This window comes from Calidris pugnax, unplaced genomic scaffold, assembly GCF_001431845.1.
Source record: "Calidris pugnax isolate Ruff unplaced genomic scaffold, ASM143184v1 scaffold143, whole genome shotgun sequence".
Classification (NCBI taxonomy): domain Eukaryota; kingdom Metazoa; phylum Chordata; class Aves; order Charadriiformes; family Scolopacidae; genus Calidris; species Calidris pugnax.
In genome coordinates, this window is record NW_015090861.1 from 311,545 (window position 1) to 332,900 (window position 21,356).

The 21,356-nt window shown below is 46.7% G+C and overlaps 1 protein-coding gene across 1 annotated transcript in view; it reads right to left on the reverse strand.

Annotated features, from left to right (window-relative positions):
- Positions 1 to 5,797: 5,797 nt before the first annotated feature.
- PPP2R3A (protein phosphatase 2 regulatory subunit B'', alpha) overlaps positions 5,798 to 21,356 on the reverse strand; it is a 50,071-nt gene continuing 34,512 nt past the window's right edge. Inside the window, 9 exon segments of the mRNA XM_014944247.1 lie at positions 5,798 to 6,075; positions 6,078 to 6,127; positions 10,377 to 10,483; positions 12,287 to 12,405; positions 12,926 to 13,101; positions 14,585 to 14,674; positions 15,260 to 15,308; positions 17,275 to 17,431; positions 19,684 to 19,770. Of these exon segments, the coding sequence (XP_014799733.1) occupies positions 6,032 to 6,075; positions 6,078 to 6,127; positions 10,377 to 10,483; positions 12,287 to 12,405; positions 12,926 to 13,101; positions 14,585 to 14,674; positions 15,260 to 15,308; positions 17,275 to 17,431; positions 19,684 to 19,770 (879 nt within the window). The 3' untranslated portion in view covers positions 5,798 to 6,031.

Below are 21,356 nucleotides of genomic sequence, written 5' to 3' on the forward strand. Positions count from 1 at the left end.
GCAATTGCGTGTTGTATCGAGCTGTAGCTCCAGTCTTAGTGCTGCAGAGAGGATATTTGGGAATATATAAAATAAAAAGGAAGGGTTTTGTGAGGATGCAGGAGTTAATTTTGCTCACCAAAAGCAGGCTAGAGAGAACAAATTAACACAAATGTAGTTTTTTCGATCACGCAAAATTGGATTTTACTCGCTTTTCTGACTACTGCTAAGGCTGCATTCACAAACACCCTCCTCTGCTTGGGTTTTGAATATCCCAGAAAAGCTTCAAGTGGGACAGGAGTTCCCAAATCTACCTTGTTTTTTACACTTGCAGCTTTAGAAACCTCCCACCTGGAGCTGCCGGGGGGGGCTGAGTCAGGGAGGGGGCACAGAGCATCCTGCACCAATTCGGTGGCGACGGCTCAGGGTTGTTTCCAGCAAGAGCTGAAGAGTTTTCAGCTCCTGGAGTAAATAATCTAAATTGCTGCAAGTTTTGCACTGGCATCACGCTAAGGGTGGCCTCTGGAGCTTGTCCTATTCACGTATAAGGAAAAATATTTGCTGTAAGTTGGTTTAGTTTATTTTTTTTTCTGTGATGAGCTGCTTGTGCTTGACCTACTGGAAAGCAGGAATTGAGTTTGGAAATGACACTGCTTTGTCGCAGCAGCAGTGACCCTCTGTTTGGAAAAGAGAGGACCTTGGGTTTGGGGGGCAGAGTGCTCGGAGCAGCTACGAGCTGCTGGCTCGATACCTTGAAAAGGAAACTGGTGATTTTTTACCAGGCTGAGGATACTGACTTATTCTATAAAAAAAACAAACAATAAGGCCCCAGTTCAGGCAGACTGGTGTGAGCTGGAAGTCAGAACTGACTTGTGTGATGGGTTGAGTTAAAGCCCCTCTGTGAAAGGCAGATGAGGAGACAGAAGGGAGACCCCCCTGAAGTTGGTGGGTGAAGAGAGAGAGCAGGAAGAGCAGAAGCAGGTTCAAGGTTTGCCCAAGCAAGACCAGAAATGCCAAACCGAAAGGGATGCACCACGGGCTGCTGGAGAACCAGCTCTTCAGAGCCCACCACAGGCTGTGTCTCCATCCCAGCACACACCTGGGGCTTGAGACTTGGGGGTCACTTGCTCAACTGGTGAGTCCTCGAGTCCTTCATTGAACTCCCTCCTTGTCTGGAAAAGAAATCGTGCGCTCTGGGCTTATAGATCCTTTCTGGAAGAGGATGTTGCTCTGAACTCCCATCGGGAGGAGGAGGAGGAGATGGAATATGCAGAGAGGCTGTAGAATCACCAACTATGGGAGATCTTTCAAAACTCAGCTGGATGAGGTCCTGAGAAACTTGCTCTGACTTTGAAGGGGAGCGAGGAGGTGGGACAGGGCCCTGCAGAGGTCCCTTCCCACCTGGATTATTACATTACTCCGTACAGCGCTCAGAAAGCTTCCCTTCCTGGAGGTGCCAGGGCTACCCCAGGTTAAAACCCTAAAAGAGACAATCACCAAGTCATTCTGGAAGGAGACTTTACATAACTGGCAAACTGGACATTCCAGTGCTGCTGCTCGTGGAGTTTAAGCTGAAGTAACGTGAAGGTTCAGTTTCAGCCTAGAATGGGGTCAGGTTCTTCTTGTTCCTTTGAGGAATCTTTGGGGAGATGGGAAGTTCTATCAAGCCAGGAGACCACTCTGGACCTAGATGGTGAATAGAAGAGATGAACTCCTTCGCCCAGGTTCTTTCAGGTGAGAAGTGGACAGAGCTGGTTACAGCTCCTGGTTCATCCCACGTTGGTTTCTGCAATCATTTCCTAGTTTCTTCTGCATTTGGGCCTGTGTGGAATCCTCCCCAGCAAAGCTTTTCCCCTCAGGGTGGTTACAGTGATGATGGAGATGCGATTCAAACAAACACCCTGGTGTTGAGCAGAGCTGCTCCTGTGTGCCTGCTGCACCCACACAGGCTTATCCTGCTTTGGTCTGAGTGCTCCCTCCTTCCATCAGCTCTTATGGTGGAGTGGGAGTTACCTCGAGTGTCTTTGCTAAGAACCTGGCCATCCAGATGTTTCCCAGATATCAAATCTGGGATGCTGGGGTGTGTTATATGCATCTGGATAAAACAGCAGCTTTATTCAAGAGAAAGAGAATAGATCTCCAAGCCCAGCATCGCTGAAAACTTCTTCTCTTTCAGATTTTGATCCTGAGGAGAGAGTCCCTAACCTCAGGACGGGACTCCTGGATGCCCACCTGGGCATCAGGAGGCAGGCGTTACGCTTCACAGGCTCCTGGAAAAGCTGAAGCTGCATTGTTGTGGCCAGCTAATTGCTGCTTTGGTCTATACATACCACCCAAGCCAGGCTGGACGGGGCTCTGAGCAACCTGGTCTCGTGGGAGGTGTCCCTGGGATGATCCCTTCCAACCCGAACCACTCTGTGACATTTGGGCACAATTACGCTGGTTGAAATAAAATAAGACACCTGAAACCTGTCCCAGGCTGGAGAAGGAAAGCACCAGATCTGTTTGTGAATCTTCCATGGCTAAAATTGAGGATGGGTAAGAACATGTGCTCATCACCTCTGGGCTGAATCACAGGTAGCTCCAGGGAGGAGGAACAGCTCCAGCAGCAGAGCACGTGCTGTGACTGGAGACACCAGGTGTCATTCTACGGGGAAAGTCAGTTTAATTTTGCACTTAAAGGAAGAACTCATTAGTTAGTGCTTCCTCTCTGAGATCGGAGCCTACTTCGTGGGTGGGAAAACTAATTTTTTACAACATTCCTAATTCCTTTACCAGTTAAAGGATCCCTCCACTAACAGAAATTTAGCAGCCTAGGTTTGGGTTGGGGTTTTTTCTTCATTATCTCAGCTTAGTCTCTCGGAGAAAAAAATATTTGCTGTAAGTTGGTTTAGTTTATTTTTTTTTCTGTGATGAGCTGCTTGTGCTTGACCTACTGGAAAGCAGGAATTGAGTTTGGAAATGACACTGCTTTGTCGCAGCAGCAGTGACCCTCTGCTTGGAAAAGAGAGGACCTTGGGTTTGGGGGGCAGAGTGCTCGGAGCAGCTACGAGCTGCTGGCTCGATACCTTGAAAAGGAAACTGGTGATTTTTTACCAGGCTGAGGATACTGACTTATTCTATAAAAAAAACAAACAATAAGGCCCCAGTTCAGGCAGACTGGTGTGAGCTGGAAGTCAGAACTGACTTGTGTGATGGGTTGAAAGCCCCTCTGCGAAAGGCAGAGGATGAGGAGACAGAGGGGAGCAGGAAGAGCAGAAGCAGGTTCAAGGTTTGCCCAAGCAAGACCAGAAATGCCAAACCGAAAGGGATGCACCACGGGCTGCTGGAGAACCAGCTCTTCAGAGCCCACCACAGGCTGTGTCTCCATCCCAGCACACACCTGGGGCTTGAGACTTGGGGGTCACTTGCTCAACTGGTGAGTCCTCGAGTCCTTCACTGAACTCTCTCCTTGTCTGGAAAAGAAATCGTGCACTCTGGGCTTATAGATCCTTTCTGGAAGAGGATGTTGCTCTGAACTCCCATCGGGAGGAGGAGGAGGAGATGGAATATGCAGAGAGGCTGTAGAATCACCAACTATGGGAGATCTTTCAAAACTCAGCTGGATGAGGTCCTGAGAAACTTGCTCTGACTTTGAAGGGGAGCGAGGAGGTGGGACAGGGCCCTGCAGAGGTCCCTTCCCACCTGGATTATTACATTACTCCGTACAGCGCTCAGAAAGCTTCCCTTCCTGGAGGTGCCAGGGCTACCCCAGGTTAAAACCTTAAAAGAGACAATCACCAAGTCATTCTGGAAGGAGACTTTACATAACTGGCAAACTGGACATTCCAGTGCTGCTGCTCGTGGAGTTTAAGCTGAAGTAACGTGAAGGTTCAGTTTCAGCCTAGAATGGGGTCAGGTTCTTCTTGTTCCTTTGAGGAATCTTTGGGGAGATGGGAAGTTCTATCAAGCCAGGAGACCACTCTGGACCTAGATGGTGAATAGAAGAGATGAACTCCTTCGCCCAGGTTCTTTCAGGTGAGAAGTGGACAGAGCTGGTTACAGCTCCTGGTTCATCCCACGTTGGTTTCTGCAATCATTTCCTAGTTTCTTCTGCATTTGGGCCTGTGTGGAATCCTCCCCAGCAAAGCTTTTCCCCTCAGGGTGGTTACAGTGATGATGGAGATGCGATTCAAACAAACACCCTGGTGTTGAGCAGAGCTGCTCCTGTGTGCCTGCTGCACCCACACAGGCTTATCCTGCTTTGGTCTGAGTGCTCCCTCCTTCCATCAGCTCTTATGGTGGAGTGGGAGTTACCTCGAGTGTCTTTGCTAAGAACCTGGCCATCCAGATGTTTCCCAGATATCAAATCTGGGATGCTGGGGTGTGTTATATGCATCTGGATAAAACAGCAGCTTTATTCAAGAGAAAGAGAATAGATCTCCAAGCCCAGCATCGCTGAAAACTTCTTCTCTTTCAGATTTTGATCCTGAGGAGAGAGTCCCTAACCTCAGGACGGGACTCCTGGATGCCCACCTGGGCATCAGGAGGCAGGCGTTACGCTTCACAGGCTCCTGGAAAAGCTGAAGCTGCATTGTTGTGGCCAGCTAATTGCTGCTTTGGTCTATACATACCACCCAAGCCAGGCTGGACGGGGCTCTGAGCAACCTGGTCTCGTGGGAGGTGTCCCTGGGATGATCCCTTCCAACCCGAACCACTCTATGACATTTGGGCACAATTACGCTGGTTGAAATAAAATAAGACACCTGAAACCTGTCCCAGGCTGGAGAAGGAAAGCACCAGATCTGTTTGTGAATCTTCCATGGCTAAAATTGAGGATGGGTAAGAACATGTGCTCATCACCTCTGGGCTGAATCACAGGTAGCTCCAGGGAGGAGGAACAGCTCCAGCAGCAGAGCACGTGCTGTGACTGGAGACACCAGGTGTCATTCTACGGGGAAAGTCAGTTTAATTTTGCACTTAAAGGAAGAACTCATTAGTTAGTGCTTCCTCTCTGAGATCGGAGCCTACTTTGTGGGTGGGAAAACTAATTTTTTACAACATTCCTAATTCCTTTACCAGTTAAAGGATCCCTCCACTAACAGAAATTTAGCAGCCTAGGTTTGGGTTGGGGTTTTTTCTTCATTATCTCAGCTTAGTCTCTCGGAGAAGGCTAGAGGTCAGCAACAGGAGAGAGGGGAAGAACACGGGGAACAGACAAAACTGATGCACACCAGACACAGCAGTTCCAACCCACCGGCTGAACAGCGCATATGTTTGGGTTTTTTTTGCAAATATGCTAGAAAATACTTTTACAGAGACAAAACACTAGCCTGAGGAAGATCTAGGAGAATATGTAGAAATGTTAACTGTATCTCAAATCCTTAGAGAAACATTACATCCGGGAAGATCTTATGCACAGCAGAATATGTAGAAATGTTAACTATATCTCAAATCCTTAGAGAAACATTACATCCTGTAGTGCTTTAACTGTCCACAGATTCAGACAAGTAAAATATGTCCAGTATCAACTGTAAGAGCTTGTGGTTTAAAGTGCAAAAGGGGACTTGGTCTCCGGGGCACTAAGAAAAAAAAGAGGACTTCCTTGTGACTTGTCTTTCAAAAGATTTCTAGACATACATTTAAATTAAGTTAATTTGGCAGTTCTTTTGTCACTCCTGGTGTAGAGTCGAGAGGACAGAACAGCACAGGACTGAACCAAGTGAGAAATGACCGACCACTGGAGGTGTTACACACAGTTCCTGCAGTTAATCATTAGATGCTGGCATTTATTGCACATCTGGGGACATAACAGAATTTATATATAAACGAAACAAGGTGCAATCACCACTTTTAATGAGCGTGCACGATAACACATTGTAAAAAGCCTTTTTTATAGAAATTACCTTATTGCAATTACACAGGAAGAGAAAAAAAAAAAAAAGGGTTCTCAAGTTACAGTGTACAAAATAAAGCCCATTGCTCCAATGACGGATTTCAGAAAAATCCCTAAGTGTCTTGGGACTGAACGTTATCCAGTTTGAAAGATATGGATTAAATGTCTTCCATTTCTCTACGCCGAGAGAGCGGAGAGAACTAGTTTATCTGCCTCGTCTCAGTTTCAGAGGGAGATAAGACTTCGTCTGTGTCATAGTCTTCTTCAAACGATCTGCAAAGATAAAAGGTATGTCTTTAAGAGCCACATTTTGGCGAGAGCTTTTTCAGGTGTGTTATTTCAGTGGCTACCAAAGCAGCTAAAACACAGTGGCATGCAAGATGTTAACCTCAGGGAGATACTTATAAGGCTCTGAAAACAGTTCCTGCAGTGACTGTTGTCCCGACAGCTGATGTGACTTTGTGCTCCCATCCATCCTCATCTGTATGTTCTGAAACAACTTCTCACTGGTGTTCAGTGTTATAAAATCTGAATCCAGTTCCAGTAACAATTGGCAGTAGCTCACAGTAACCTTAACACTTCAGTGTTAGAAATAAAGTCATCCAGCCCTAGAGGAGATTTGGCTTGTTCAGACTTGCTTGGGAACACCTGGTTTCCAAAGCATCTTCTGGATCAGGGCATGTTTTGACACCCACAGCAGAACAATTGTGGCCGTGCTGTCATGTTCCTCTCTCACTTGGTTTGAAGTTTAATACCCAGGTCTGAGCATTTATGGCCTGGGGCTGTTTGGCTGTGATTTCTCAGCTCCAGCTGGTTGCCCTGTTTGGGCTGGTCGGGTTCTGTGCTCTGCAAGCAGAGGCTATCGCTTTGGGGCTCTCGTCCCATTCCTCAGAAATGATCTTTTTAAGATGTTTTCCCTCCAGTCTCAGCACACTACAGGGCTCCCAAGAAATTAAAATTCTTCTTTTTGTTCTGATAGCAACGCTGCTTGCGAAGGCAACGCTGCAGCAGGTGTTCCAATGGCAAGCACAGGAGTGACCTCTGGTTTGGCCACTGAGAAACCCTGCTGCAAAAAGCTCCTTTGATACCCTGCCACGGATGGTGCCAAGAAAGAATTGTCTACCACTTCTGGTGCTGCTTTTCCCTTTACTAACCCATAGGCAGGCACTGCCAGTCCTTGGGAGGCTGTGAGCATGGGTGTCCTCCTGTTGGGGGGGGATTCTATGCAATGAGAAGAAGAGACAAACAGCAGAGAGATCTTCCTGGCCATTGTCATCTTCTCTTCCAGAAAGGAAAGCACCTGCTGAGTAATTCTGCCACCTTCTGGATCCTTGCATAAGCTGGAGAAGGGAAACAATGGTCTGGATCCTACACCTGTAACTGTTCTGATAATATGCACACAAGGATGCCCAAAAGTAGACAATATGCACACTTTTGGCTTAAGTGGTGCCTGTGGGGAGTCCACAAGGCTCTGCCTCCCCTGGCTTTCCCCACCCAGGAAGGGACTGGCCACCTTTGGATGTGCCTCAGTTTCCCCAGAGTCTCCTTGGTTTAAGATGATGCAGCTGAGGAAAACTTTTTAGTTCTATCTGAATGCTCTTCTTAGGAATGGTCCTTTTGTCTCCCCTTCACCTTCAGTTTTACCAATTTCTGGAAGCTTTCTTCCTTTTTTTCCCCTATAAATGGAACGAGACCTCTTTCCTGGATTGTTTATCTTGCACACACAACAGCACTTGGAGCTCCATTAGAATTCTTTTTTCTGGTGCCTTTTGCTTCTGGCCTACACCTTCTCAAGTCTTCTACAAAAGGGGCTTCCCATTGTCTTCTCCCATGTGAGTTACTTCTCCACTTTTTTGCTCCTTAAGGCTCAACGGTGCCTTAAGTTCCCATCCTGGAAAACATACTTTACACCTTTATGGCCAGGAAGCACCCAAGGGACAGCTTTTCCATGAGATTAGCACTAATCACCTTCTTTCCTTCCAGGCCAGCTTCAAAACTTCACAGTCTCCTAAATACATATATGGGCTCGTGTAGATTAAGCACCCGTTCCTCAAGACTCGATGATGGCAACTTGAGCTTGTTCAGAGAAGGCAATATTACTTCAGGGAATTCTTTGTTCTTCCTTCTGGTAAACTCAGAAAAATTTGTCAGTGGCTGGTTCAGTGATGTATTTCTTCCCCCTTTCCCTTCCTTATGCTGCTGCATTCATGGAATGGGCAACTGAGCCTTCAGCTGACTTGAGGGACACAAGAAAAATGGTCTAAGCTGCCTAAACCAACATCTGATCCTGTATCTGTCCCACCTCCAGGCAGGATTCCTCTGTGTTGTGCCCTCACTCCTTGTTGCTCAGGTGAAGGGGATTCTTTCCCATCAGCAGCTGATAAAAGATGGCCTCTTCCTCCTTAATTTTCCTTCCTAAGGAGAAAGATCTCTTTCTGTGAAGGCAACTGTGGCTTCCATGTACACCAGGTGGCTGAAACTGGTTTCTGGAACAGTGAACAAAGCGGTGCCCACCCCTGGCAGGCAGGTCATAGCCTGGACTACGAGAAAGGATTTCTGCAAAATCCATCTTCCATCTGCATTAAGAGCTTGTGTTGGTCAGATTCTACTACTGGTCCTGCCTTCAAACAACAACGTGAGTAAAAAATCACCAGGGAAGAGGCTCTTTGTTGAATCTCATACACAGGTGTGTGAAGCAGAACGTGGCTGAGAAATGTTCTGATCAGCTTAAGCTTCCAGTGAAACGCGGCGCTTCGTTGCTGTCTTGAGCAAGACACCACCTTTCTCACACCACCTTTTTGGTGACTGTAGCTCTCAAGGGAGTCACAGCATCCTTGAAGTCCCTCTGAGTATCCACCAGGTCTTGATGAGGTTCCTCTTCCAGGAGCAGTGCTCTCTCAGGAGCCAGACAGACACTGGCTGGTTTCAGAAACCTTCCAGAGAAGCCACGGACAGGGAGAAGTCACCAACATGTTACATACTTACTAATTCATCTGGGATTGATTGCTTGGTGATGGGTATTTTCAAAAGTATTAATAAGACAAATACCAGATTTCAGGCTCTGCCAGCTAACAGCCAAAAACCTCCCAGTCTCACAGAGCTCAGAAACTGTCTTGGTTTTGTCCCCGCTCCCCGTTTCTGTCATCCTCAAAGGACAGCAGAAATAATGTATGTGCAAAAACTCAATGCCTGTTTCTGGCAAATTTGTCTGGGCATCCAGCTCTTTGTTTTTCTTTTTTCCTTTCCTTTTTTTCCTGCGTGGTCTGTTGCTATGCTCCACAAATGAGATCTAATCCTGCTGCCATGGCTACAGAGCTTTTCAGGGGCTCTTAAAAGCAAGCAGCAAGGTTGCTGACATGCTCTTTAGAGGAAGACACAGAGCTGTTGCAGGCAGACTTCAGAAATCTGACATCACCTGCCACTTCTCCTCTGGTTTTGGTGAGTTTGGGGATCCGTGGTCCCGCAAAGCTTTCATGGGAGGCTCCTATTTCTTTGCCATGCTGAGGACACAGGTGTTGCAAAGCAGCTGTGGAGAACACAGCAATTTTATCTTCCATCCAGAGTTACCTCATCTTCCATTGTGAAGGCCACAAAAAGGGAAGGCAGCTCAAAGGGGATGAGGAACAGCCCATAGCTGTTTGGATGCACATCACAGGCAGAGAGGGAACCAGGGCTCTCAATAGCTTTGCAAATCTCTGCAGCTAATTAGTAGGTGCTACTCTTATCCCAAGCAGTTCCCAGTGTGGGAAGTTCTGAAAATTATGCAATCTTCTCAGTACTCTGACTTTCATGGCTCTACAAATCCTGTGCAGGAAGGGATGAAATCCTGAATCACGCAAGATTAAGATGGGATAAGCATTCTTTGGATGTTTGTTATATTTAATTTGGATGTATGTTATATTTAAGATACTAACAGAGACACAAATTTAAAAGGTAATTATACTGAGTCTCTATTAGGAGCCTCTGCACACAGAGAGGTTCTGGAGTGACTCTCTGCCTAAATTCACTGACTCTAAGGACAGTTAGAGTTTCTGTCCATAGTTTTAGAGAAGGCTGCAAAAAATGAGTGTAGGTACTGCAGAAACCAACGGTGTTTTAAAGAAAAAGTCTCAACAAACTTAGTAAATGAATGAAAACGTTGGAAGACAGGCATAAAGTAAAATTATTGGACTAAAGAAAGTCCCCGCTAGGTGTAATAAACACAACAGAGGTACAGCTTCTAATCTGTGACAGCGTGACGTGGTCAATATGTGGCCAAGACTAGGAAAAGTCATTCCATCTCCTTTTTTTTTTTTGCTTTTGTCTGGTTGCCAGAAGAAAAAACACTTTGTGCCTTTTCCCAGCTCCCTCCATTACCGCGGTGTGCGGAGCTGATCCCCAGGGCTGCCCACAAAGCAGCCCACTGCACCAAATGCTTTTGGGGAGCAACTGCTCCAGGGTTGAGTCTGAATGGTAAATCCACTAATCCACCACCTCTGCTTAGGAGTGTGTGTGCCCAGGGCAGGGTGATGCCCATGCTTACCCTTCCTGTAACTGTTCATTCCCAGACTCCTCGGCCACCAGAATCTCGTACTCCTCGGCAGCGTATCTGTCCCAGTCAGAGGGTTCAGGGCCATCGTTTTCAACGTCCTGAAAAGAGCAGAGAGTCAAGCACACTACGTCCAAACCCCTCTCCAGCTGCTTGGCTAACTTGTTTAGACCAAACAGGTGAAATGGCAATTCTAGGAATAGTTCAGCGAGTCAAAAATCGCCTTAACGGAAAGATTCACAATTATATCTTAAACTATCTTAACACCTGCACATAAGTAATGTGGGAGAACAAGGGGTTATGGTCTCTGCTTCTTCCACAATCCTGTTAATTTAACACCTGAACATAAGTAAGTATGAAAAAAATACATCCCTTAGTCTATAAAGCTCAACGTGTGACCTGAGGTGCCAATGAACTGAGCTTGCTTCGTTTCAGAAGCGCCTAACTATGAAAAAATACATCCCTTAGTCTATAAAGCTCAGCTTTGTGTGACCTGAGCTGCCAATGAACTGAGCTTGCTTCGTTTCAGAAGTGCCAAACATTAATAACCGCACATTTTCTCTGCTCTAGCTCAGCAAGCCCTGCATCTGTGCACTTTGTAATTGGTTAAAGAACTTAGCCATTTAAAATCTTTAATTAGATGTTAATTGTAACTGAGCTTTTGAGGAACTCGTCACAGTTTGCTAAGTTTGGGCAAGTTTGAAAGAAGGTTACAGAACAACATCCTTGTAAACACTTGGCCCTCTGCCATTTGCTATAAGATGGGGAAAATAAGTTATTCCCCATGGCCCCACTTGACTGCTCTTATGATGATCCAGTTTAAACAAACAAACAAAAAATAGGGTGGTTCTGGCTCGGGGTATATTTAAGCCTTGAATCACAGAACCACAAGGTTCCTCATACGGGTTATGAGGGAACTGGAGCTGGTTTTGGCATCCCCTCCACTTCACTGTATTTGACCAGATAAGAGGCTTCTGGGAGAGAGTCTTTAAGCTGCAGCCACATCTGGTTTCACTGGATACGCAAGGTGAGCCAAAGGTGAGGGACTTCACACCACCAGCTGACAAAACTCAAGTCTCTGAACATCCCACAGTTAGTGGGGAGCAACAACAACTGTAAAATAGAAAAGCCACAGTCTCCCCCTGCGTTTTCTCTGCTGGGGAAGAGAGGATGATGAGTGACAGTGCAGCCAGGCTGACAACCAGGCACAACCTGCAACATCCAAACCTTCCATCTAGTCCTCCAAGTGTGGCCAGATCACGGAGCTGGCACCTCATCTGCCTCGGCCCCTGTGTTGTGAAGAAGGTCTGTCTCTTTGGCTCTGTTTAGGCCAAATTGCTGGTGCTGTTTTAAGGATCAGACTCCAACCTGGATGTGTAATAAATCTTCACGTGTAGCCTACTTATTTATGACTGCAGCTGTGCAGGGGGTGGGGAGAGACAAGTGTGATGGCAAGTTCTGAATCTCACAGCTACTTTCTAAACTGAGGGAATGAGGTTCCCTTCTGGTGCAATCGAGCTCCCCTCTTTCAGCCCACTCAATCAGTGCTCTGCTCACTCTCTCTAGAATCACACACTGCTCTGCCAGGGCTGGTGTAGGGGGATCAGTGATGGCAACCGAGTCACAGAACAGCAGTACAACTTGAATTGGAAGAGACCCAGGAGGTCTCTAGTCCCAGCCTCTGCTCAAATTGGGGTTTGCTACAAAGTCAGGTTTGCTCAAGGCTTTGTCCAGTCACATCTTGAAACCCTCCAAGAACACAAGCTGCATAAACTCTCTAGGCAACCTGTTCTGCTGTTTGACTGGCCTACTTTCTTATATTCAGTTGGATTTTCCCTACATCCAGTCACATTCCAAAGGTGGGTTTGAAAAGGCCTGTATTTAGAAATAAAGGTGATTTATACCTTTTGCACTGCAAAGGGATCCCTCTGTTCGTTGTCCAGATATTTCTCTAAATTGAAGAAGGTGTTGTAGAATACATGAGCCATTCTGCACCTCTTCAGGTCTCGCAGAGTTACTCTTCCTACAGAAAAAACACCCACATTATTGTGCTACTGAGTTCTTACTTCGTGAGAGACTGGACCTCTTCCTTGTCAGCCTTACCAAAGTTATAATTAAAACATCGGTATGCTACAACATTGCAAAATTTCTTCCCAAGCCAGTCAAGGATTTTAACATTATTCAATAAATAGGTACATTTATTAAGCTTAAATCTTTCATACATATGGAGGTCTTTCACATTTATGTGAAAGAATGTGAATGGGGATGGTCTGGTTTCATAATCTGTGCTGTCAGCACATCCCACAGCTGGGATATACAAGACTTGTTCCAGTTCCAAAAAGTTACTAAAACAAGAGACTGTGTGAATTATTTCAAACCTCCTGATGCATAACACTATGGCATAATTGCCACTGTTCAGACTTTGACCTTGTACAGTAATTTCAACCCTGTGATTGGGCTATGGATGGGTTTCACAGCGACAGTACCTTCTCGATCCACCATAGATGAAAAGAGGATGGAAACTCCCGTTAAACAGGACTTACCTTCCCTCTCTGGCTTAACGAGGTCCAGCATCTGACACAGCAAGTCATGGAAGGGCAGTGGTTCTATGCCCATCACTTCCATCCGCTCACACTGCTCCTCATAAAAGTACTCCAGTTCATACATGGAGAGCACTCCATCCCCGTCCAGGTCCATGCACCGGAACCAGTACTCGATGCTGGGAAAAGGAGCCAGGAGCAGTGAGAGCACCGCACTGCACTAGGAAATCCATACAGCAGAGACCACAGCAAGGCAGATCCCCCTTCCCCCACCCCCTACTGCTCCTCTGCCCAAAGGCTGGCATAAAACCAGGGATGAAAATCCCTTTTGGGAGGGATCAGGGCCAACACTCAAGAGTGTCTCCTGTTAGACTCCTAGGTGGCTTGTGAGCACAGCCATGCTCATGACCTGTTTCACTTGGTAGCTGTAGCAAGGGTCCACTGTGCTGCAGCTCAACTGGCTCACGTGGGTTAGGGTGTCCCTCTCTGATTCAGCAGCCAAAGTTGGCCAGATAGAACCAACTCTGAGCCCAGGACACTGGCCACCCCTGAGCAACACCAGAGAGTGATGAGGCAGACACGGTACGCACTTATATCCTCTACTCCTTTAGACACAAGGCAATGCTTTCCAGGCAGCTGGACTCTACATCCTCCCTTCCAACCCTGCATTTATGAATTCTTCTCATTTTTCCTCATCAGATTTGTTGCCCTAATGATCACAGGGCCCACAAACCTTTCTTGAATCATAGAAGCATAGAATTGTCCAGGTTGGAAGGGACCAGACACTGGCCACCCCTGAGTGACCCCGGTGAGTGATGAGGCAGGCACACACTTATTTCCTCTACTCCTTTAGACAGAAGGCAATGCTTCTCAGACAGCTGGACTCTACATCCTCTCTTCCAACCCTGCATTTATGAATTCTTCTTCTCATTTTTCCTCCTCAGATTTGTTGCCCTAATGATCACAGGCAGATCTGGTTCAGCTCTGCATGCTGGATGTACTCTCCCACGGGATGTACAAACCAGGCACACGGGCAGGTTTTACAAAGCGACGCAGTGAAGTTTCCCCACAAACCCTTCTTATAGAGTCATAGAATTGCTCAGGCAGGAAGGGTCATCCAAATGCCATCTAGGCCGACCCCCCCGCAGTCAGCAGGGACACCCCCAACTAGACCAGGTTGCCCAGGGCCTCATCGAGCCTCTCCTTGAATATCTCCAGGGAAGGGGCCTCAACCACCTCCCTGGGCAACCTGTTCCAGTGCTCCACCACCCTCACAGTAAAGAATTTTCTCCTCATCTCCAATTTAAATCTGGTCCCCTCCAGCTTGAAGCCATTCTTATGCACCTACCACATGCATGAAGGGAACATGCCTATCAACCGCAAACATCTCATGGGTCTGTCCTCAGAGCCAGAGCTTCATGACATGGGGTAACCATGGGATTGATGAATACCAAGACTTTTATAAGAAAACTCTGCTCCTATGCAATTTCTCCTCAAAAAAGGCAAATGATTTGACCAAACACAGACAGTAAGTTGCTCTCTTCCTAATAATCACCGGAATGCAAATTGCCGCCTCTTATAGTAAGTGGCAGGACACGGAAGTTTCTATAATCTTATCTGCTCATCTTAATACTTTTACTAAGACACAGAAATCACTCAGACCTTGTAGCACTCCTTTTGTCTTCCTCCGAAATCAGGAGCCACACAAAATCAGCGTAACTCATGCGCCCTTCCTTTTGAACTTCATTGCCTCTGCAAGACACACGATAAAAAAAAACAGAAATAAAAATAATCACCATGTTCCTAAATACTCAGAATGTCATCAAAGGTATTTTGCAAAAGCCCCAGATCGTCGGTGAAAGAAAATGGGGCACCGTCACCCAGTTAGACCATACTCCCCACACTGTGCAGCACCAGTCCTTGCGTGCTTCCCCCCAGGCACAGTGTTTGCCACTTTGCTGTCGCTGCAGGGCTGAGGCTCATCTACCACATCCCCTCCCACAACTGTGGGCTGTTTTACTTTTTGGATGCTCTAAAGCAGTGCTCTTCAGCTATCCCTGTGTCTCTGTGGGGCACAAACACATAGTGCTCACATCTTCCCTCTGGCTATGCCCAGCTTCTTCTACAATAAGCTCTACAGATGGTCAGCTATGGGACTTTTTAATTTGTTTTCTTAAGATGCTCAGAAGTCTCACTCCATTTTCAGGCAGCTCCAACTGAAGCACCATGTTGGAAACCATTCTGATCGGTGGGGATTTTTGAGGGTATCTTGCATTTCTAATCAGCCTGACAGAAATTCCCTTTACTTCTGTCCCCAAGCAGGATGCCATTCCTCACCTCACCACAGCGCCGCTGAATATTCGCTCAATAATCCTGTTTGATAAAGCTGGAAACAAAGAAAACACAGAGAAAATGAAACTACAGGTGACAGGAATAACTACAAACAATTGCTTATAATGCTGAATACACACAAAGCCATTTCCCACTGCTGCAAGAATGCTCTGTCCACATTGTCTAACCACTTTACTGGTCTCTGTTTAGCAGCATTTTGGAAAAAACGAGGATGATTCTCCCAGTGTGTCTGCTTTTGTATCCTCCCAAACACCACATTTCCCCACAAATATGGCAACTGTGTGTTATCTGATTCTTGGACATGGGCAGTGTTGCACTTTGCTGCAGAAGGATTTGTCACATAAGCAAACCTTGGTGATGGAAGGAGACTATTTCAACGTGTACTGCAAAAGAAGCTCAGCTATCAAGCAAAACTCACACATCAAATCCCTACAAAACCCTTCTCAGCAGAGCACAAGCCGTGGCAATCCTGCTGCAGGGAAGGACAAGCGTCGTTTTAGGGGAGTGGGAGGGCTTTGCCAGCCAGGAAATGTGTGGGATAGATTGTTATGGCAGAGACACACCAGCCAAGCAGCAGGTACCAATCCTTTAGACCTTCTAAAGGACCTAGTAGCTCCTTCTACGCGTTCTCCATCACTTCTGCAGTCCTGGCACACTTCTGACACAGCAGCCAGGCAGACCCAACCTGCACCACCCCTCAAAATCCATCGCTGCTCCCCTTCACCCTGCCCAGAGCACCCTTTCTTTATCTCCCCAGCACCCAGTGCCACAAGTACTCCATCCCCACACTCCAATCTCCCAGCAGGGCCTAAGTGTCCCATACCACCTCTCCCAAGCCAGGCACTCCTCCATCCTCATCCCACCCAGCCCTCCTGACCTCTGTGACTGTCACACTCACCCAGAACCCCTACAGCTTTCCCATAAACACCTACACTCCAAACGTGGGCCACCACACCACTGACACACACACACATACCTACAGCATTGTCACCCCTTTCTTTCTTTCTTACTTCAGCTCTCCAGGATCTTGGCTCCTACAAAATGTTGTCCCCATCCCCAGAGCTCCAGCAATGCCTGACAGCTTGTCACACCTCCAGATCCCTGTAGCCCCGCACACTACAACACCTCACCACACACTACAACACCTTACCACACACTGCACCTTTCCTGCCACCTCCAGTGGCATGTTGTGTCCAAACATCCCATTTCCCCAAATCCAATTCTCTGTCCCTGTCCTACTTTCCCAAAAAGTGCAGCGACCGCACAGAAGAATCCAAGAAGGCCTTGTCTTCAGGATTAAACATGCTCCTCAATAGCTCAAGCTCTTGTCCAAGACATCACACCATGAGTCCTAACAGGTAAGCACGGGGGCATATCATGCTCTCAGAACACAGTTGACCGAGTGCCTCCATCAGGCACAACACGTACAGAAACTTGGATTTTTTAGCCCTTTGTGGATTTGTATTCCATTAACTCATCCATGGCCCTCGAGCCTTCGAAAGCTCATAGCATCTGCTCAACTTGTGGGAAGGAGCTCCACGCTGAACCCCAGAGATACTCTCCAGAGGACACCTGCAAGCTGAAGTTCACCAAGCTCCACCAAACCATGGAATTTCTCTCACGCATAACGAGATTGCACTTCAGCAATCTTTGAAGTTCACAAAATGAACTTGTGCTTCTTGTCCCTACTTCCAAGTTCCTGCAAAACCCTTAGTAAATTATAGGCAAGTTTCAAGACATTTTAGCTTGTCCTTCTGGCAGTGACCCACAGGTGAACAGAAGCTCCCTCTCCAGCTACTCATGCAGTGCACACTGCATTTCTCTGCGTCTACGCCCCTACAACTGGCTCTGTAAATCAGCATTTGTGTAACAGATGGACAGCTCCATTAAAATTTTTTTGAGGCACCAAATTAACCAAATTAAGCTCAGCTTTACTCTTCAGTGGGAACTTTCTATTTACAGCAATCCCCTTTGTCCCACCACAGCTTCAGGCAGCATACCTTGATCACTGTACCTAGCCAGATCCTTCTGGCTGATGTAAAGATCATGGTCAGTGTCCAGCTCCCAGAATTTACAGTATATAACATAGAAGTGCTCGTAGGAGAAATAATCTGTGATCTGATTTATGTCATCCTCTTCTTCCAAGAGAGCAAGAGTCTGAAAGAGTACAAATAAAGCGGGAAGTTAAACCTAGACAAAGAGGCAGTTCAGCAGCTGAAGTCCTCCAGCCTCTGTGGAAGTTGGGTGAATATGGCTCTGAGAGTTAATCCAAAAGGCAGCCTTTCTCCCCAGTAGGAGATTTTGTTGCTGCATTCCTTAACAGGCACTTATAGAGCATCTGGCTTGGCTATCCCAGTTAACATATGTACACACACTGCTCCTGCCACTCCTGTGAGCAACCGCTGATAATTTTCAGCTCTAGTGAAGAGCAAGGCAGAGAAACAAGAACACAACTGCTGCCTCAGCTGGGATCCATTATTTGTGAAACGTTTCTGACCTGCACCAGAGACTCTTAGAGCCATTTACAACGGCAAGTCCACAATTCTCCACAAGAACTGACATATATCTTCACAAATCACACAGCCTTGCCTGGCTCCCAAAGGGAAAAATCAAGTCCTGCTCCAGACTCATGCCTGGACTGGGGAAGGAGGGATGGATCCCAAGCAGATCAAACCAATCACGCTGATTTTCCTGAGCTGTCACTGACAGGAATTAGTCTGGTTTAACTGGGAGGCTTAGACAGATTTCCAACCATGACAGCTGTTAACATCTTGTTAGAAAACATTCAGTGACAATGTCCTTGTTTCATTTCCACTTCTCACCTACCTCCATCCTTCCCACAGACAGAAGGGTACTCCATGTTAACCAGGGCCACCTCCCTGTTTGCCCTTCTCCTCCTGCTGAGGCCACAGGACACCAGACAGCCCTTCCAGAACCAATAAATTATGGCTGCAGGAATGTGAAAAAGCTACCAGGCTCAAGTGAGGTCTGTCCTCCCCTGTCCTTGCAGCCTCTCAGAAGGGAGGAGGTGACACCCAGCCTCAGAGCCATCCCAGGGAGCTGTATCTCTAAGCAGCCAGGCTTAGGGGCCCTTCTATCCACAACCATAAAAACAGATGCTGTGCTCCACGTAGGCACTGATAGTTCAACACCAACTTTGTCATCTCCACATCTAAGGAGCCCAACTGACTCTCAACAGAACCCTCACATCCTGCTACCCACCAGGTTGTCACGTTTCAAGCGGGGACAACAGGATGGCACTGCCAGACCCACACTGTTCTCACTTGCTGACACTCAAGTCTAAAAACCTCTGACCACTCACTGGCCCCTTCAGATTCTTTGTGGGTCTCTCCATTTCTTTGCAGATGATAATCACTTGGGGAGGTCTTTTGCTAACAGATTTTTTTTTCTTTTATAGTTCATGCCAAAATATGCCATTTACACACACAGCAAAGAGCTGCCCAAGTGAAATTACAGTCCCAGAGCTGAACTTCCCTGCTGCAGGAGATGAAAGGCAGAGTAGATGTGCAAGGAGAGAAAGGGGAAGTGCGAATAAAGGGAGAAAATGAGTGAATAAAGATGCAGGATAAATTGGGAGGATTTGTTTACAACATAGGTTTGGGAGGAACTGGGATCAGAGGGCGTGGACCAGCATGAGACAATCCAAGGGAGCACTGATTTTTTCATAAGCAGATGTGATGAGAGGGGCAGAAGATGTTTGAAAGGGCAAGGAGCACAAACTCATGCTTGAGGCTTTTGAGGAAGACAGCACACTACATCTGGAAGGGAGAACAGGATGCAGTAGAGAAGTCTCACTGCTTTAGCCGAGTCCTTAACCTTTCAGCCTAAAGACTTTGTGGCTTTTTAGGTCGAGCTGGAGTTGAGCAGCCAAAGCCAATTTTAACCCGGTGCTCTTTGGGCGAAATACACAGAGAACGGAGATACAAATCCTAAAGCCATCAGGATTTGCAGAGATTGTAACAAGATCCATTACTCTTTCTGAAAAAGCCTGCTGCAGAAGTGGAAATTGTCTCCTGAGCTGCAGGGTCTCACAATTGCCCAGCACGGCACGCCTGACCAGCTGTCAGTGGGCTGGTTGCCGGTGGGGAGCCAGGAAATTGGCCATCCTACCCACCCCGTTGGCAACCCAGCAGCTATTCTTGGCCGCTCACTGAGCCACATAACATAAGTGCACTGCTGGGTCTTGCTTCCCCTTCCTCTTTAGCCAGACCAGGAGCCAAGAGCTCTTGGTGGCTCCAGTCCCTGGTCTTCTCTCATCCCAACTCCAGACACATCTCCCCCACCAGCTCCGTCTCTCTCCTGGCACTGAGCACTCCGCCTCCCTCGCGATACGGCACACACACAGCTCCAGGAACAAAGGGGTGATGCACTCCATGTCTCCAACATACTTGCAAGAAGTTGCTTTTCCTCAGCTCTGTTAACGTGATCTTCCCCGACCAGGATCGATTGACTGTGTAGAATATTCTCTGTATAACCTGCAACACAGGAACAGCGCGCTTGAAACCAACTCCTGAAATGTACCGCTTCAGAAATTAAAATGCAGCAACTTTATTCTGTTTATTCACTCATCCTAAGGGGAGGACTGTTTGAAAACTGTTTTGTGATCTTTTTTTTGTAGATACCACTGTCCCTAACTCACATCACAGTAATGTTTTGTTTCTGAAACAGTATTATCCACTTTCACCCTGCAAATATTTTCACTGCTCTCTTAATTCACACCTCTGAGGAGGCAGATGCATTATTTATGTCGGGGAATATGTTCAAAGAGCCGACGAATCACTTTGAGTTTTTCAGGTTTTAGGCACTGTAGCTTGGATGGAGCTCAACTGAAACAGTGCTCTGCACCAGAAAAAAAAATAAAATAAAAAAATCAGGACTTTGGAAAAGGAAACGGGCCATGTAAATGAAAGCCCCAATCGATGTCTGAGCTATTGTGTGTGTAACAATGCCTCATCCTCTCGGTGGCTCCACTGAAAGTAAGCAATAGAGATTATCTGCCCGCATTTATCTTGGGTAGGTGCTAACCTCATTTGTCTCCTTTACGGATCTGCCTCTGGTGAGAGGGAGGAAGCAGCATGGGGGGAACACAGAGACTCCGGAGAAGCCCAGGGAAGCAGCTCCTGGCACTGAGCATGCTCCCAAGGAGCCACAAAAGCAACCCCTTCCCAGGCCCCCCCTTGTCACCTCGGCAAATCCCATTCCAAAGCAGGGAAAATGTGATCAAGCATCCGCAAGAATAAACTTAATACAATAAACAACAACATCTTCAATGAGAGAAATTAGAAATATAATTAATTGGATTATCAGCACTGAGATCTATGGAATATAATTATCGTTAACCAAACCTCATACACACAAACCTTTGACACCAATGCTGACATATTATCCTAGAATTTCAAAAAATCTTAATAGTGCATGCTATTCCAGCAGGAAAATTAACTTTACACAACAATATGGACATTATAGGGATTAATCCAGTTAAATTAAAAGGATAGGATTGTTTCTTAGCTAGAACTAGCTTTGAGCAGGCAATTGCCAATTAAGGCCCACGCTTTTGACTCGGTCACACAAGTGCTGGTTCTTGTGCAGAACAAATCTGGAACCAAGTATGAGGTCACCGAGTCTGCTTTGGGATATACAGACTAGAGAGACAGAAAATACTGATGAGCACAAACAGTTTTGAGAGCAACAAGAATGAGTCGAGGACTCAAAGTGTATTCTGAAGAGAGATAATGAATATATTTAACTTAGCTGAACGTGACACCTATCAGTAGCCATCCCGGTCCTTAAAAGCCTACATGGGGACATGTGGGGACAGCAAGAGGACTTTTGTCATCTCTCATTAAATATAGGAGTAGAAGCTGAAATCAGCCTAATTCAGACAGAGAAGAGTGCATTTGTTTCACACTGCCATTGATTAACCACTGGGAGAACTCCCAAAGACACACCGCAGGCTCTTTATCCAGACTTCAAAGATGGATGTCCTCCTAAGGTTGGGTGTCGATCCCATTATTGAAGGATGGATGTCCTTCTAAGGTTGGGTGTCGATCCCATTATTGAA